This window comes from Manacus candei, unplaced genomic scaffold (assembly GCF_025592945.1).
Source record: "Manacus candei isolate 608988 ecotype Guabito, Panama unplaced genomic scaffold, ASM2559294v1 h1tg000166l, whole genome shotgun sequence".
Lineage (NCBI taxonomy): Eukaryota > Metazoa > Chordata > Aves > Passeriformes > Pipridae > Manacus > Manacus candei.
The window spans coordinates 675037-691883 of NW_026138214.1; the positions used below are offsets into that span (position 1 = coordinate 675037).

Below are 16847 nucleotides of genomic sequence, written 5' to 3' on the forward strand. Positions count from 1 at the left end.
GCCCCTTGGCAGAAGGGCAGCTCTGGCATTGGGGCTTTTTTTAGCCAGATCTTCCTCAAACTTTCCCTGGCACGGAGCACCCCCTGCCCGGGGGGGGCTGGCGCGGAGCCTGCCAGGGAATTGCTCGGGTGAATTTGCAGAAAGCCGCAGCTCCTGAGCAGAATTAATCACTCGTCGCCCTGGGAAATAATTGCAGGCGGCAGAGACGGTCTCGTTAGCGGAGCAGTTGGGTGGGGGATGCGAGTCCAGCGGGTGATGCTCCTCCGGTGGGGACACACACACCCCGCAGGGCTCTGCCCTCCAGGCTCTGCCCTCCAGGCAGCTGCATCGTGGAGCAGGGCTGCGATGGGCACCGGGACGGGCAGGGGGGAAACCCACAGGCTGGCTCAGCCTCTGCCCCCCAAAAACCCCACCCATGAGGTCACATCCTGAACCAGGAGCTTTTGTGGGAAAGGGCTCGAGGCCGGGGGAACCGCGGAGTGCCTGCTCAGCAAGGAGCGTCCCCCATCCTAATTGGGAACAAATGTTCCCAGCGTGGCTGGGGTTTCCTTGCTGGCTCAGAGCAAATCTTCCAGGGCTGCTGCTCTGCCAGCTCCTTCCCTCCTGGTCCCTCCTGGCCATCGGAATCTATGGAGCAAAGCCCTTGGGACATCCAGTTCCTGGAACGGGCAGGGGAGAAGGGAGAGAGAGCACCCATCCCTGCCTGCAGCTCCAGAGGTGCAGGGGGCCTCCCAGCCCTTCCCATGGCCCCAGGCCCAGCTCCAGCAGCCAAGGGCATGGAAAGGGCTCCCAGCCTCATGGGGACCCCCACAACTGCAACCCCCCCCCAGTCCCAGCTGTGTCCAGTCTGGAAGGGCCTCAGTGCCCAGCTGTGCTTCCTCCTCCTCCTTCTCCTCCTCCTCCAGCCCTGCTTGAAGTCACGTACCAGCTGCTGCCACACACCCTGTGCCAGGTTCGACAACACCCACCAGCCCCCACCCTGAGGCAGCAGGGCTGGGGCACCCTCAAACCTGCTGCCCCCCCAAACCTCTGCTGCTGCTGAATGGCCACCCCTGAGCACCCCACAGGGACAGGGGGACACAGGGACAGACATCCCCCTTCCAGAGGGTCCTGATGCCAAGCACCTCCCAGGGACACAGATATCCCCATCCCAGGGGGTCCTGACACCCAGAATTCCCCAGAGACATGGATATCTCCCTCCAGGGAGGCTCCTGACTCTGAGTGTCCCCCAGGGACACAGACACCTCCATCCCAGGGGGTCCTGACCCCCAGCATTCCCCAAGGACACAGATGACCCCATCCCAAGTCACTCCCAAACCTGAGCACCCAGCAGAAGGAAGGGATACACAAACATGCCCACCTCAGGGTGCCCCCCAGCTCTCCCCAAGGCTGGAGGTGTCAGGACCCCTCAACACCCCTGGAGACCCTGAGTCCTCCTTGGGCTGCAAGATTTGGTCTGTCCCACCGAGCCCCAGCACTGGCTGAGGGAGAGGGGCCTGGGCACAGTGGGGAACCCCAAAGCAAAGGCATGAGGAGGAAGAGGGGAGCAAGGCTGGGGAGGAGGGAAACGCTCCCTCCCAGGGCATGTCCTGGTGTAGCCACAGGCACTGGGAGCTGTCTTGTGGCAGACACCAATATTGGGGGCACCCAGACACCCCAGGGGCACCTGGACACCCTGCAGGCTTCTGGACATCCCGGGGGGAGGAGAGTGGGAGCAGCCAAACAGTGGGGGTGGCCAGCTCTGGAGCAGATGTGCTATGGAAATGAAGAGGGGGAGGATGAAGACGCACAGCAAGGCTTCATCCCCCACTGCCTGGGGCTCCGGGGACCCCGGATGAATTATCCGACCTCAGAGCTCCCTGTGCTCCTTAATGGCATTTCAATCCTGGCTGTGAGAGGCAAACCAGAGCCGGGGCCAGGGAGCCAGACAGGATGTCTGGCCGGAGATGAGCAGGAAAGGCAATGCCTTTGGGGACCCCCGAGCCAAGTCATCCCCCCTTCCCCACTGTCCAGGCACCGGGGGAAAACCGGGTGCTGGGACCCCGTTACTGCTGCTCCCAGGTGTGGGCGGTGTCGGGGCCCCCCTCACCAGCTCCCGGCTGGTGCGAGGCTGGAAGGAGCTCGGGGACGGCTCTGGGTAGCTCTGGGCGTCCTTTGCCAGCAGAGGGGACTGTTGCTTGTCTCTCCAGAAACTCTCGTTTGGAGCCTCTCCCGTGAGACAGCTCGGGAGGGGACATTCTTGTCCTCCTTGCCATGGTGAGGACAGAGCACGGACCCTCCTGTGGGAAAAAAACACCGTCTCTCGGGAGAGGGAGGACCGGGAGAAAGCTGGCAACAAGTCTCTCCCCAAGTGATGTTTTCCTGCCTCTTTTGTTCACAGAAACCTCCCGAGTCTGATTTTTTTAAATCTCCACCTCTTTACCAGCGAGCTGCCCTTCCCCCAGATAAATCAGCTGGGGAAAATAAAGAAGGAAAATCAAAACTCCTAATCCCCAAACGCTCCTCGTGAAGCGATTCTTATCCCGACCCTGACAGTCTGACCGCGCGGGTGGAAGCTGTGAAGGAAATCAAACGCTGAGCCGGCGCTTGCCAAGTTTCAGAGGCTGCCGGAGCAGCTCCCGTTGGGCTCCCGGCTGCGCTCGGCACATCCCACCCCGAACATCTGGAAAGAAGGAGGGTTGCAGCTGGACGCAGCTGGATGCAGCACCACAAGGAGGGGGGGTTGGCCAGGATGACGCTCTGTGTCCCCCACTGTCCCCCAAGGTGGTTCTCCCTCTCTCCCCTCTGACAGATCCAGGGCACCGGATCTGCCGTGGTTTGTGTTGACCCAAAAGAGCCCCGGGTCCCGAGTGGCACCGGTGTTCTTGGTGCAGCCATCACCTCCCCAGGACTGTGAGACCCTCAGTGGGCTCCTCCTGGGCTCCCTTGCACCCGGGTTTCAGAGCACAGGGCCGGCCAGACACTGGAGGGAGGGATGTTGCAGCCAAGCCCTCCGGGATGGGCATCTGCCAACTGCCCTTGGACATCTCCCAAGCTCCACGCCGAGCCCCACGGCAGCCCTCCAGCTCCCTGGCATGGCACTCGGGCTTTGGGGAGGGCATTCCCAGCCGAGCCACGCCAAGGGAGGATCCAACCCCTCAAGTCACCCTCACAAAGTGTAAAGGAGCACCTTGCCCCTCCCCACGGTTGGGACATCACGGTGCTGGAGCAGAGCTCAGCCTCAAGCCCACGTGGGCGGGAGCCAGCCCGGCTGTGCAAGAGTTAAACCCGGCTGCTCGCCCGTGTCTCGGGGGCCTCCCACTCCTCGCAGAGTATGAATAGCTGCGCTCCCCTCTGCTCTCAGCCACTCACTTCCCTCCCTGCCCTCCCTCTCCTCCAGAGCCTCGGCATCCTCCCCGACATCCTCCTCCCCTGCGTCTTCCTCTGGCAGTGCCGGCTCCAGAGCCCCGGCCCCCTCCGGCAGCGCCGATGCTGAGCACGGAAAGTTTCACAGGGGCGAGAGCCCTGGGAGAGGAGTCGCTTCAGATGTGGGACCTCAACAAGCGGCTGGAGGCATATCTGGCCCGCGTGAAGTTCCTGGAGGAGGAGAACGAGGTGCTGCGAGCTGAAATCCAGAGCGCCAAGGGCAGCCCGGCCGGGGACTCGTGGCGGGTGAAGTACGAGGAGGATCTGCGAGCCCTGCGGGATGCGCTGGATCACGCCTTCAGGGAGAAGTGCACGGCCGAGCTGGCCAGGGACAACCTCTACGAGGAGGTCCAGCAGGTGAAAAGCAGGTGCCAGAAGGAGCAGGCAGCCCGAGAAGAGGCCAAGAAGCAGCTGTCCTTGAGCAGGAAGGAGCTGGAGGAGGAGAGGAGAGCACAGATCTGGCTGAAGGAGAGAGCCGTGCAGCTGGAGAAGGAGGTGGAAGCCTTGCTGGAGGTGCACGAGGAGGAGAAAGCGGGGCTGGACCAGGAGATCGCGAGCTACTCCCAGAGCCTGGAGAGCTTCCGCTGTGCACCGGTGGCTTTCCAGCCCGTGGAGGTGGAGGACTATTCCAAGAGGCTCTCAGAGATCTGGAAAGGGGCAGTGGAGACCTACAAGACGGAGGTGTCGCAGCTGGAGGGCTCCCTCTGCCAGGCCAAGGAGAACCTGTGGAAAGCAGTGGAGGACAACCATAAGAGCCAGCTGCAGCTGCAGCACCTGGAGAAGGACCTGGCGGGGCTCAAAGTGCGGAAGGAGATGCTGGAGGAGAGCCTGGCCCAGCAGTGGCAGGAGCAGCGTGGGGAGGCAGAGAAGTTCCAGGTGAGTGAGGGTGGTGGGGAGGTGCTGGGATCCTGGGGAAGGGGAGAATGGGAGGCTGTGGGTGCCTGGGAGGGGCCTCAGGGCACACCCCTCTTCAGCAAAGGGATGGGGGAGACAGGTGGGAGAAGGGAAGATGGAGGGAGCAAACCCCAGGGCAGGGGTGGACGGTGGCCCTGGAGGAGCTGCAGAGGGAGATGAAGCTGGGGAGGGTGGGAGACAGAGCAGAGCAGCTTGGGGACACACAGGGACCTGGGCCCCCCACGCTGCAGGGAAGCAGCACCCAGAGACCTCCCCCAACACCTGCCCGAGGTCACTGCTCCACGTCCTGCTGGGCTCCAGGGTCAGGGTCCCTGGGGAAGGGCAGCCTCTGCCCATGGCCCCCTGGCACGGGGTGCAGGTAGCAGGGTGCAGGCAGTGGGGTGCAGGTAGCAGGGAGGGGGGTTGTGGGTAGGATAAACTCCGACCGACTTTGCTGCAGCTGCAAGTCAACAGCTGCAAAAGTGATTCAGCGGAGGGGGGTGGAGGCAGGGGGGGCTGGGAATGCGGGAACGGCGTGAACGCTGCCCGGGGAAGGGTCTCTCTTTGTTCCAGGTCCGGGGACCAGCCATGGGTGTCGTGGGGCAGAGGGTGCTGCGCCCTCGGCTGCTCTCCCGAAAGTTTCTTCTTTCCCATGCTGGCACCCCACAGTCCCAAATCCCCCCCGGCCTTTCCTCCCTCCTCCAGCAGCCGTGTCCCCGTCGCCTTTCAGCCCTGCTCCTCTCCTCGCCCCATCCTCAGCGTCCCCCTGCTAAAATCCTGTCCCCAGGACTCCTCTCCCTGCGGCATCCTGAGGGGACGAGCCACCTGCCTGGTCCCAGGTGGGCAGGGACTGGCAGGGCTCGGGTGAATCTGAGGCTCCCCTGACCCCTGTGCTGCCCACAGCTGGCGATGGAGGCCCTGGAGCAGGAGCAGCAGAGCCTGCGGGTGCAGATCGCCCGGGTGCTGGAGGACAGGCAGCAGCTCATGCACCTCAAGATGTCCCTCAGCCTGGAAGTGGCGACCTACAGGTGAGGCTCCCGATGGGAATGGGGCCGGGGAGCTTCCCCGACACGCAGGGAGCTGGGGCCGAACCTCGGTGGGCACAGGAGGGTCTCGGGCACAAGGGAGGTCTCGGTAGGGGCAGCCCTGTGCCCCTTGTGCAGCCCTTCCAGATGGCCCCACACAAAGGCCGCCTGCCAGGGACTGGGGGGACAATTAGCATGAGAATAGGGGCTGTCCCAGCCCAGGCGAGGGGCCTCCCCGGCAGAGCATGATGTCACCCTGCGAGTACACTAATCCCGGGCACGGGGGGATGGGAGGGGAGACAGGAGCGAGGGGGGCTCCTCCAGTGCCCCCATCCCCTCACCGAGCCGTGACAGGGCAGCACAACCATTTGTAGCCCCTTCGTGCCTCAGTTTACCTACTCCCTCACCTGCCGTAGCCCAGCGGGGTGAGCTGGGGGTGCACAGGGAGCACCCACCCACCCTGTAGCACCCACCACTCTCCCCTCCTCGCAGGACGCTGCTGGAAGCGGAGAGCACCCGCCTGCAAATGCCAGCCGGGGAATTCAGACTGGTCAACGGCGTGCGAGGTAAGGGACCCCCAGCGCCAGCCCCTGCACCGCCACTGTGTCACCCTGGGGCGGGGCTCGGGGGCTGAGGCTGGATATGGACACATTTTCCTGCATTTTCCTGGCAGCGGTTTCCTGGCTGCGATAGGAAGGTGTGAACAGCGGCCGGGGGGCTCCTGGCACGGGGCTCTCAGCCCAGATAAGGTTTATCTGCTTCTTTGCCTCTTTTTTTAATGCCTGCCCTGCCCGGGCAGGGCAGGAGCGGATCCGCCCAGCTGGACAACGGGCTGCGGTAACAAGCCGAGCATTTCCTTTTTCCTCCAAAAAAAATAACAAGGAAAGCCTCCCACCTGCACACTTTCCCCAGCAGCAGGACCCGACTGAGGGCTGCAGCCGGGACAGCGCATTGTCCCGGCCCGATGCCAAATCCCCTGGGAACATCAGCATCCGCTGCACTCAAGAGGGAGGAATTTCCCACTTTCCATGAAGGGGTTGTTTAAAAATAGGAGAGGGGGCAGCGAGAGGCTGCTAGGCGGCAGGGGAGGGCTGAGGGAGCCATGGAGCAGCTTCTGGAGCCGCTCACGGCTCCAACTCCCTCTTTGCAGATCTCAAACTGGAGTCGAGCAGCGGCAGCAAACTGGTACCAGCAAGCCCTGAGCCCAGGCGGCTGCTGCCCCGGGACCACGGCGCCAGCCCCTCTGTCTTCCCCAGGGCAGAGGGGAGGGGCCAGCCAGCAAAACCTCAGAGTGACGCCCTGACACCCAAAAGCCAGAGCCCCGATGCCAGGGAGCTCCAGAAAATCAGCTCAGTCCTCCACGGCACAGCTGCTGGCAGGGCTGGGCGCCCGGATGCCCCCGGGTGCCCCACACCGAGCCCCTCCCAAGCTGCCCCTCCTCTCTCCCCGGAGCCCCCCAGCCCCTCCCCACCGGAGCCGGGGAGCCCAGGGGGAGAGGGTCCCGCCTGGCCGGGGGGAGCCGGGGGGGTGACGAGCCGAGGGACGGAGCATCCCCTGCCCGGAGCAGCCAACACAGAGAGCCCCGAGGAGGGGGTGAAGCCCCCCGGAACGGCGCCCACCCGCAGCCTGCAGTACCCAGCCCAGCTGGTCAGCCACGCCCTGCAGGACGCGCTCAAGGAAGTGGAAGACGATGCTCAGCCCGAGGAAGAGCCCACCCTCAGCGCCGCCTGGGCCCCCCAGGATGCCCGTGCCCCCAGCCCCGTTTTCCCCACAGAGGCTTGTGGAGGGGCTGTGGCAGAGGGGACAGGGGAAGGGCAAGACGCCTCCGAGGGCTCTGGGGACGGTGATGGCCCCGAAGTGGAGGAGAGGGCTGGGGCAGCCGAGCTCCAGGGGCTGGGTGTGGAGAGCAGCATCCTGGGGGACAGAGCCACGTCCCCCCTGGGCACGGCCCTGAGTGACGCAGTGAGACGGGAAGAGATGGGAGCGTGGGAGGAGGAGGAGGTGCCTGCTGGGCTGAGCCCAAGGGATCCAGAGGCAGAGGTCCAGGAAGAGGATGTGAGTGGTCCTGGACAGACAGCGACCAGCTGGGAAAAACCAGGGCAAGAGGAGGATGGGGAAGAGACCCCAAGCACGGAGCCATCACAACCCTCAGAAGATGAGGAGGAGAGGGGACCCCACAGTCCCTGTCAGGAGGACGGAGATTTCCATGGAGAAGGAGGGGATGAGCCAGAAGAGGAGTCTCCAGATGGGGAAGTGGAAGCTGTTCGTGCTGTCCTCATGGAAAGCCACCTGGTTTCACCCACGAAGAGTCACCTGGAAGAGGATTTTGTTGATGCAGAGCAGGAAAATTCTGAGCATCAGAAAATTACTGCATGTGAGACAGAGGCTGCAGAGCAGGAAAGGGGACAGGAGCTGTGCCCAGAGCAGGAGCCCTCGACTGTCCATGAGGCCATCCCAGCAGAGGAGGCTTCATCAGGAGCTGAAGAAGATGCTGTGGGAGGGGAGGACACAGGCAGAGTGAAAGATGGTGAGGGAGAAGAGGGAGAGGCCAGCAGGGAGATGCTGAGAGGAGAGGACCCTGGGGCAGGAGAAGACCCTGAGGCAGGAGAGGATCCTGGGGCAGGAGAGGACCCTGGGGCAGGAGAGGATCCCGGGACAGGAGAGGATCCCGAGGCAGGAGAGACTTCAGGAGGTGACACCCTGGGGTGGGAGAGCAGAGCCCCAGAGGAGCCTGAGGACCTGCAGGAAGCCAGAGCTTCTGTGGAAGAGGGTGGGGAACAGGAGCTGGAGCTGGAAGAGGAGTCCTGGGGCAAGGGGGATGATGGCAATGGCCAAGAGCCCTGTCCAGGGGACTGGGAGGTGACAGCAGAGGACACAGAGGGGGTTTTGGGCACAGAAGAGTCAGCCTGGGCTGATGACACTCCGTCCAGCACAGGAAGGCTGGAAAGTGAGGAGAGAGATGGCACATCGCCAGCAGAGCTGGAGGAAGCCCAGGAAGACGATGAAGAAGATGCCAAGAGCCAGGGGATGAGCCAGCAGCAGCCACTGCCAGAGGCTGAGCCAGCAGCGGAGCTGGCAAGGCAGGAGCAGGAGGGCACTGCAGGGCAGCCTGACCCAGCCACCCCACATGCCCCTGGGCGAGGGGACAGCCAGGAGCCGGCCGAGGCTCCCGAGGAGCCGTGGGAGGTGCAGGGTGAGGATGCTGAAGAGGGGCTCGGCTCAGAGCTGGGGCAGCCAGAGAGCAGCAGCTCCGGCCTCGAGGCACTGCAGGAGGTGTCAGGTGAGGGCACAGAGAGCAGTGAGTGGGCGGAGGAGGATTTTGGGAGATCGGGAGACTCGGAGCCCATCCCAGGCACCGGCAGGAGGGTGGAGCTGGAGGACACCCTGCCGGACAGCACACCCTTGCACCTCTACGAGGGGGAGATGCTGGCTGGGGGTGCACCCAGCCAAACCCCCCCAGAGACTGAGGAGACCACGGAGACAGACCCTGTGACCGAAACAGCTCCGGAGGGGGAAGAGTGGCTGGAAGGGAGGGACAAGCCACTGACTCCCACCATGCCAGAGAGCCCTGAAGAAGAGGCAGAGGCAGAGGTGGCCCCTGTGGCAGAGGGTGCTGAGGAGGAGGAAGGATATTTCATGGTCTCTGCTCCCAGCCAAGAGGTGTCCAGCTCGGAGGAAGCTGAGATCTCTGAGGACTTTGAAGAAATTAAAGTGGAAGCAACTGAAGGCAGCCAAGGTGACCTGGGAGCTCCCAGAGAAGCATCTCCAGTGCCAGAGGGCAAAGGGCACCTCCAGACTTTTGTTGGGGAAGCAGAAGAAGACATGGAGATGCCCACAGAAGAACCTGAGAAGCCACAGGATGAGGAGGAGGATGGCACTGCTGAGCTGGAGGAAGGCCCAGCTATGCCTGAAGCAGATCCCAGCAGCCCCGGAGCCATGGGACCATTAACAGGAGGCACTGACCAGCCAGCCCAGGGTGCCACAGGCACCGGAGCACAGGAGGGACCCAACCACTCTGAGGGTTTGGCTGCCGAATGGGATGAGGAGCTCCATGGCACAGTGGAGCTGGAGAGTGATGCCAGTGGAGCCACAGCACTCCCAGCCACAGCACTCCCAGGCTGCAGCCTGGGGCTGGTGGGGCAGGAGGAGGAGGTGGATGAGGATGAGGATGAGCCTGGCATGGCTCACCCTGACACGGCCAAGGCCACCCCTCCAGCAGAGCTCCAGGCCCAGGCGGTGCCGGAGCAGGCGGAGCAGCCGTCGGATGAGCAGCCGCCCGTGGAGGAGGAAGCACCAGACAGTGACAGCCCCCCCTCAGCAGGGGATGAGCAGCCCCCCAAGGCCGACCCACCCCGGCCGGGCTCTGCACTGGAGCAGAGAGGTTTTCCAGAGGTGATCACAGACATCCCTGACACAGCTCTTCTCCCACCAAAGGTGCCCGTGGATGTCATGAAGGACTCCGATATTTTGGAAATAGTTGAGCAGGCCCTGGAGTTCAACCAGGAGCTGGTGATGGGGGCGAGGGCGGCCGAGGGAGGGCAGCAGGGTCCTGGCAGGACCGAGCTCCCCCAGGATGCTGGGGAAGACTCCTCACCGGCCTCATCCAGCGAGGAGGAGCCGACGGTGCAGGAGGCGCCGGAGCCGGAGGGTCGGGTTCGGGCTGCGAACGGGCTGCACCGGGAGGCCAGTCTGGAGGACCTGGCCGAGTTCACCGAGGAGGTGCTGAACGGCATTGCCAGCATGGCCCCGGCACAGGAGTTCCCCTCGGGGGCCGCAGACCCCTCCGTGGGGATGTCAGCGCAGCCCCCCCCTCCCAGAGACACCCGGCTGGGGGATGACACCCCATGGGGCAAACACAGCAGAGCTGACCCCGTGCCCCCCGCTCTGGGGGAGGATGTCCTGTGCCTCACACCCGACCAGCCACCAGCGTGTCGCCTGAGAGCCGAGCAGGAGCCCTGGTCCTCGGGGGACGAGTGACAGCGGTGGGGGGACCCCCCCGGTAGCCCCTTCCCTGCCATGCCCAGCACCCCCCACTTCCCCCACCCACCCTCCTAATGCTTCCCCACCTCCTTATGGTTTTTAACATGTTTGTGTGGATTTTTTGCACCCCTTTTCAGAGTGAAGAACCACCAAGCTCTGTTCCACCCCACAGCCTCCCCCTCCCCCCAAAAATTCGCATGCTTGCTTTGGGACCCCCACCTCATTTTGAGCCTCCTCTGGGTGGGTTGCCATTGGCTGTATTTAATTTAAACTCTGTGTTTCCCCCTTCCCTGCAATCTCCTCTCCTTCTGCCCCCCCAGCATCTGCCCTAGGAAGGCCAGCTGGAGGCTGGGGACCCCCACATGCTGCACCCCAGGACTCAGTGCCTCGGGGTGATGTCACCCCGGGGTCCCCAGCCCTGACTCTCCGACAAGGGGGCTGAGCCAAGCTGGATGTTTCCGCTGCCTTGACGTTAATTTAATAAAGCCTCATCCTCCCACTCAGGGCTCCAGCTCTCCTCACTCTGGGGGGATGGGAGGGGAAGGGATAGCAGCACTGGGGCGGGGGAGGGCACGGTTTGGGGTGGGGGCTGCACTTCCAGGTTGCTTTCTGCTAGGAAATCGCACCTGGGGCCATCCATCAGCCTGGCTGGGGACAGTGTCCCCGGGATGATGCTCCCCCATGCCTGGGACAGTGCGTGCCCCATCAGTCAGCCCGGGCTGGGAACAGGGTTCCCGGGATGATGCTCCCCCACCTCCGAGACAATGTGCATCCCTGGGGCACCGCGGCCCCATCCTTAGGGTGATGCAGCCTCCTGGGCACGCCAGGCCCCCCCACACGTGGAGTGATGCTCCCCCACTCCCGTGGGGCTGCAGCCCCCGAGGGTGATGCAACCCCATCCCCGAGGTGATGTTTCCCCACTCCCAGAGAGGTGCAGCCCCCCGGGGTGATGCTCCCCCATCCCCGGGGCAATGGAGTCCCCCAGCGTGATGCTCCCCCCACCCCCGGACAGATGCGGCCCCCCGAGGTGATGGTCCCCCCCCCGGGGCCCCGTCGATGCCACTCGGGGCTCGCTGCTGGCCAAGCACTGCCCCAGCCTCCGCCTGGGCTGCCGGCAGGAATGGGGCGGGACGCCAGCCCACCCTGTGCCCGTGCCAGCGCCCGGAGCCAGGAGCCAACAGCCCCGGCCGCTGTTCCTGCCCGGCCCGGGCAGGATGCCCACGGGACAGCCCGCGGCTCCCGGGAGCTGCGGGAACCCCGGAACCACGGTGGGGACCCCGGCAGATGAATCTTGGCCCCCTCACCCAAAGGGTGTTGGGCTTCAGGGGGGGCTGTGAGAGGAGCCGGGGCCTCACCCACCCCGCTGTGCAGCCGGGCGTGGGGACGGCGCGGGAAGAGCCGCACAAATGAGCCTCCGGCCGAAGAATGGGCTCCTTTATGCCGGGCAAAGGGCTGAGTCACCCCAGCCGAGGGGACGAGGGGACCCGGGTGGCCACGGCATCCCTGGGGATCGCCGGCCTCGCACCCACGGGTGTGTTCAGCACCGCTCCCGCCTGGCTGGCCCCGCCGCTTGCCCACGCACCGGATTTAGCCGGTCCCGTCCCCGTGCCAGCGCCCGGGGATGCTCAGAGCCAGGGACCGATAAGGAGCCAACACTTATCTGCCTTCCCTCCGTGCAAAGCCCCCGGCCCCCTCCCCTGCCCGGAGGCGACAGTTTCCTTTTAAGGTTAAACTCCAAGGGATCCAAACACCGAAATAAAAAATATCCCCCTCCGATGAGTTTAATCAGGCGCCGAGCCTGCGTTCAATCAGCCCCCGGGCCGACACACCCTCCGGGCGTCTGGGCAGCATCAGCCCGGCAGCAGCTCCAGCAGCCGCCCCCCCGAGCCTCCCAGTGCCCCCCGAGGGGTCCCCAAAGCCGGGGGTCTCTGGGCCGGGAGGAGGGTGGAGGATGCTGTGCAGGAGATGGAGATGGCTCGGGCGAGGCTTCGCCAGGCGGGGGGTGACATTCCTCCCGAAATTAATCCACATTCCAGCCGGTGCTGACAGAGTGATGAGGGGGGACAGATGGTGGGGGGAGGGGGAGCCCCTTCCTCCCCTCGAGGAGAAGAAGGAGGGGGAGGAGGAGAAGAAGGAGAGGGAGGAGAATGGGGTGAAGCGCCGAGGTCTAGGAGTCACCCTAGGGGTGGGGGTGGCCCCTGGATCCTTTGGAGCCTCCCGGGGCTGGAGCCTGGAGGGCAAAACCCCAGCGAGGTTCATCCACACCTGGCAAGTGCCCGAGGGAGTGAGCAGGGATGGGAAGAGTGTCCCTGGTGGGACCGAGTGTGACCTTGATGGGACCAAGTGTGTCCCCGACAGGACTGTGTGTCCTTGGTGGGATCACCTGTGTCCCAACGGGACCTAGTGTGTCCCTGATGGGACTGTGTCCCCAGTGGGATCAAGTGTGTCCCCAGTAGGATCAAGTGTGCCCCCAATGGGACCAAGTGTGTCCCAGACAGGAACAAATGGGACTGACCATGTCCTCAGTGGGATTGAGTGTGTCCCCCGTGGGACCAGGAGCACCCCTAAGCACCGAGTGTGTCCCCCGTGGGACCAGGAGCACCCCTAAGCACCGAGTGTGACCCCAGTGGGACCAAGTGTGACCCTGGTTGGACCAAACATGATGCCAGGGGGACCCGAGTGTGCCCGGGTTCCCCCACTGTGGCTGCAGCTTGGGCACCCCCCCAGGCACACCCACACCTTCCCTGGGAGACCAAACTGCCACATGAGCAGCACCCACCGTCCCATCCCCCGAGGGCACACAGTGTGATTTTGGGGGCTGGAAAGAGAAATGGAGGTGCCAACCCCACCTTGAGCCCTGCTCCACGCCCAGGCAGGAGCACCATGGGGGGTGCAGGGGGTCTTGGGGGCTGCAGCTATGGGGGAGCTGCCAGGGACTGGCCAGGCTGGAGCTTTAAGAGCCCCTGGAGCTCTTCATACCCTTCTGCAGCCCCCAGCAACCCCCACAGTCCCCCGCAGCCCCCCCCAGCTCCTGCAGCCCCCCGTAGCCTGGCCCCCCGCCAGCCAGGGAAGGGTTTTGTTTCCTCCCAGGCTGGGTGAGGGGGATTTCAATGGAGCCCGCACAAAAACTCCCTGTGGGGTGAGCCCGCGCCGGACAGGGAGGGGGGGACGAGGCGGGATGACCTCAGCGATGACTTCATTCCGCTCTCAGCTCCCAAAATTCATGGGAACCTTATAAGGAAAGGACTAAAAATACAGCCAGAGGGGCGCGGGCAGCCCCCGCTCCCCCTCCCCAAAATAAACCCTTGGGGATGCTAAATGTGGGCAAGTAGGGGCCACGCTGGGGCTACCGGTGGCCTGGGGCTGTTCCCAAGGGGGATGCACGGTGGGGACAATCGATAGGGTCCCCAAAACCCCCACGGGAGGGGCGAGATGGCCCCCCACGCCGGAGCAGAGCAAGGATGTGGGCAGTGGCCGTCCCCCCAGGGAGGCATCGCCACCCCCCCGCAGCACCGTCCCGTCCTGTGACATCCCCAGGGACATGCCGGGGGCGGGGGGGCGGCTCGGCTACTCTCTCACCCGCCCTTCACCCGGGTCAGACCCCCGGGAATAGCTCCCGCCGGCTATAATCAGCTCTGCCCCGGTCTGGGGGGCTCGCCCAGCTGCCGGGTCGCGACCCCTCAGCAGCGCCCGTGCCCCAGCGCTGCGACAGCTGCTGCCAACCCGGGGCGGCGCAGATTCCTGAGGCCGAGCCCGGGGGCAATCCCGCCGGGAATGTGTGCCTGGGGCCGTCCGTCAGGATGCGGTCCCTGGGGCAGTGCTCCCCCCACCCGCGGGGGGATGAATCCCCCTGGGGCAATGCTTCCAAATCCCTGGGGGTTTGTCCCCACATCCTTGGGATGATGCCCCCCAATCCCTGGGGTTTGTCCCCCTATCCGTGGGATGATGCCCCCCAATCCCTGGGGTTTGTCCCCCTATCCGTGGGATGATGCCCCTCAATCCCTGGGGTTTGTCCCCCCATCCGTGGGATGATGCCCCCCAATCCCTGGGGCGATGTTCCCCAACCCCTGTGCTGATCCCCCCTCATCCCCGGGTCGATGTTCCCCCAGTTCCACACTCCCGGCCCATCCCAGAGCTGACCTCCATCCCCTCACCATCACCTGCTCAGAATGCTTGGGAGAAGACAAGGGAGACAGGGCACGTGGGCACGGGCTGTGGGGCAGGAGGGGCCGGGAAAGGGCTCTGGCTGGGAAGCAGCCCGGCCAACATGCCCGTGCCAGCGCCGTGCCTCAGCTTCCCTTCTCATCCCGCTGCCACGGGCGGCCACAGGCGGGAAGGGGATGAGCCAACGACGGGGAGCTGCCTCAGAGCACTCCCCTCCCCAGTTTTGGGACACCCATCTGCACCCCAGCAGGAACGGGAGGTGACCCAGCCCTGGAAGCAGCTCCGTCCCGGTGGCACGGCCGGACCCTGGTGCGCGGGTGGCACCGGGACAAACCGGGCTGTGCCCCCCTGCCAGACCCAACCCCTGCAGCCAAACCTGCCGCCAACCGACGGGGCTGAGCCCCCCGGCTCCAGCCCCGGTGCCCATGGGAGGTTTGGGCGCTGTGCCAGGCCAGGGGCACACGGGTGAGGGGGACAGGATGTGACCGTGGCCAGTCCTGAGTCACCGCCAGTCACCGGATCCGGCCCGGGAAGGGACAGGAAGGTCCCTTGGCTCCAGCACTCCCTGTCCCAAACAGCTTCCACAGGGGGGCAGGGGATCCCATTCCTGGTTTGGGAACCGTGTGCCCAGTTGGGGACCCCAATCCCAGTTTGGGAACTGTGTGCCCAGTTTGGGGACCCCAATCCCAGTTTGGGGACTGTGTGCCCAGTTTGGGGACCCCAATCCCAGTTTGGCAACTGTGTACCCAGTTTGGGGATCCCACTCCCCCTTTGGGTAGCCTTTTTCCAGTTTGGGGACTGTGTGGCCAGTTTGGGACCCCAATCCCCATTTGGGTACCTCTTTCCCAGTCTGGGGACTCCATTCCCAGTTTGGGAACCATGTGCCCAGTTTGAGGGCCCTGTTCCGAGCCTGAACCCCATTTCCAGACTGGGAACTGTATGCTCAGTTTGGGGACTCAATTCCCACTCTGGGGACTCATTTCTGATTTGGGGACCATGTGACATTTGGGGACTCTATTTCCAGTTTACGGACCATTTCCAATTTGGGGGTTCCACTCCCAGTTTGGGAACTGTGTGCCCACTTTGGGGACCCCATGTCAAGTTTGGGGACCCCTTCCCCAGCTTGGGGATTTCATTCCCAGTTTGGATACCCTTTTCCCAGCTTGGAGACTCCATTCCTCATTTGGGAACTGTGTGCTCAGTTTAGGGACCCCATTCCCACTTTGGGAACCACATGCTCAGTTTAGGAACTCCATTCCCATTTTGGGGACCCTATTCCTAGTTTGGGAACCATGTACCCAGTTTAGGAACCCCATTCTCGATTTAGGAACCCCATTCCCAGTTTGGGGACCCTATGTCAGACCCTGCTCCCAGCCTGCAGCCTCTTGCTGGAATTCCGACCAGATTCCAGGGGCAGGTGGCCCGGGGGTCTCTGGCCCCTGGTGGGGCAGCAGCTGCTGGTTGGGGTTGGGTTTCGAGGTGGGGGGAGGATTTATCACCTCCAGGCTCACGGGACCCCCTGGCCCTGCGGGGCTCAGAGTGGCCAAACATGGCCGGGGGCAGCAGGGCTGGACCTGAGCACGGGGAGGGGGGGCCATGGCAGGGGGTCCTGTGCCCCCCAAACTCCACCATGTCCCCCCAAACCTCACCATGTCCTCCTCTTCCTCCTCCTCCCCCCCAGGGGTTCGCTGGCCAGGGCCCCCCGGGATCCCTGGTGGGACCCCCGGCAGGACTGACCCCCCAGGCTGGGGTGGGGCCATGGAAACACCTCCCTGAGCAGCCCTGGGTGGGGCAGGGGGAGGAGAGGCCCTGACCCCCCCGGTTTAGACCCCAGATCAGACCCCAGGTCAGGCCCTTTGGGACAAACCCCAGTCCCCAAGTCCAGTCCCCTGGTTCAGATCCCAGTCCTCCCCAGTTCTCCTCTACTGGTCCCTCGGGACGACCCTCGACCCCCCAGCACACCCCCCATACCCCCAGGTCAGACCCCAGACCCCCAGTTCACCTTCACCAGCCCCTCGGGACAGCCCCTGGCCCCCCAGTCCAGATCCCAACCCCCCAGTTCTGACCCCAGGTCCCCCAGGACAGACCCTGACCCCCCCGATTCACCCCCGAGGTTCAGCCCCAGCCCCCCAGTTCAGCCCCAGTTCCCCCCACCAGCCAAGCCCTCCAGTGGCGCCCCCCAAATCACTCAAGCCCAGGAGGGCAGCACCCCCAAAGCACGGGGGTCCCTGCTGCTCCTGGCAGCCCCCAGTGCCCTCAAACCCAGCCCCCTCCCTGCTCCTGGCAGCACCCCCCCAAAAAAAGCCTATCAGGGGAGGGGGGACACAGCCTGTGGGTACCCCCAGTGCACAGGGCAGGGGGGGTAGAGACCTCCAGGAC

The 16847-nt window shown here is 64.5% G+C and overlaps 1 protein-coding gene across 1 annotated transcript; it reads left to right on the forward strand.

The window, feature by feature from the left end:
- Positions 1-3360: 3360 nt before the first annotated feature.
- NES (nestin) lies at positions 3361-10796 on the forward strand. The gene is made up of 4 exons (XM_051773242.1): positions 3361-4281; positions 5203-5327; positions 5817-5890; positions 6475-10796. The coding sequence occupies exons 1-4, from the start codon at positions 3469-3471 to the stop codon at positions 10299-10301; spliced, it is 4839 nt and encodes a 1612-aa protein (XP_051629202.1). The 5' UTR covers positions 3361-3468; the 3' UTR covers positions 10302-10796.
- The last annotated feature ends 6051 nt before the right edge of the window (positions 10797-16847 follow it).

Bases quoted from the DNA above. Each gene is read 5' to 3' on its own strand.
- NES (XM_051773242.1), top strand. From the start codon at position 3,469: ATGCTGAGCACGGAAAGTTTCACAGGGGCGAGAGCCCTGGGAGAGGAG. The intron at 4,282-5,202 runs GTGAGTGAGGGT...TGCTGCCCACAG, and splicing joins GGGAGGCAGAGAAGTTCCAG to CTGGCGATGGAGGCCCTGGA. The intron at 5,328-5,816 runs GTGAGGCTCCCG...CCCTCCTCGCAG, and splicing joins CTGGAAGTGGCGACCTACAG to GACGCTGCTGGAAGCGGAGA.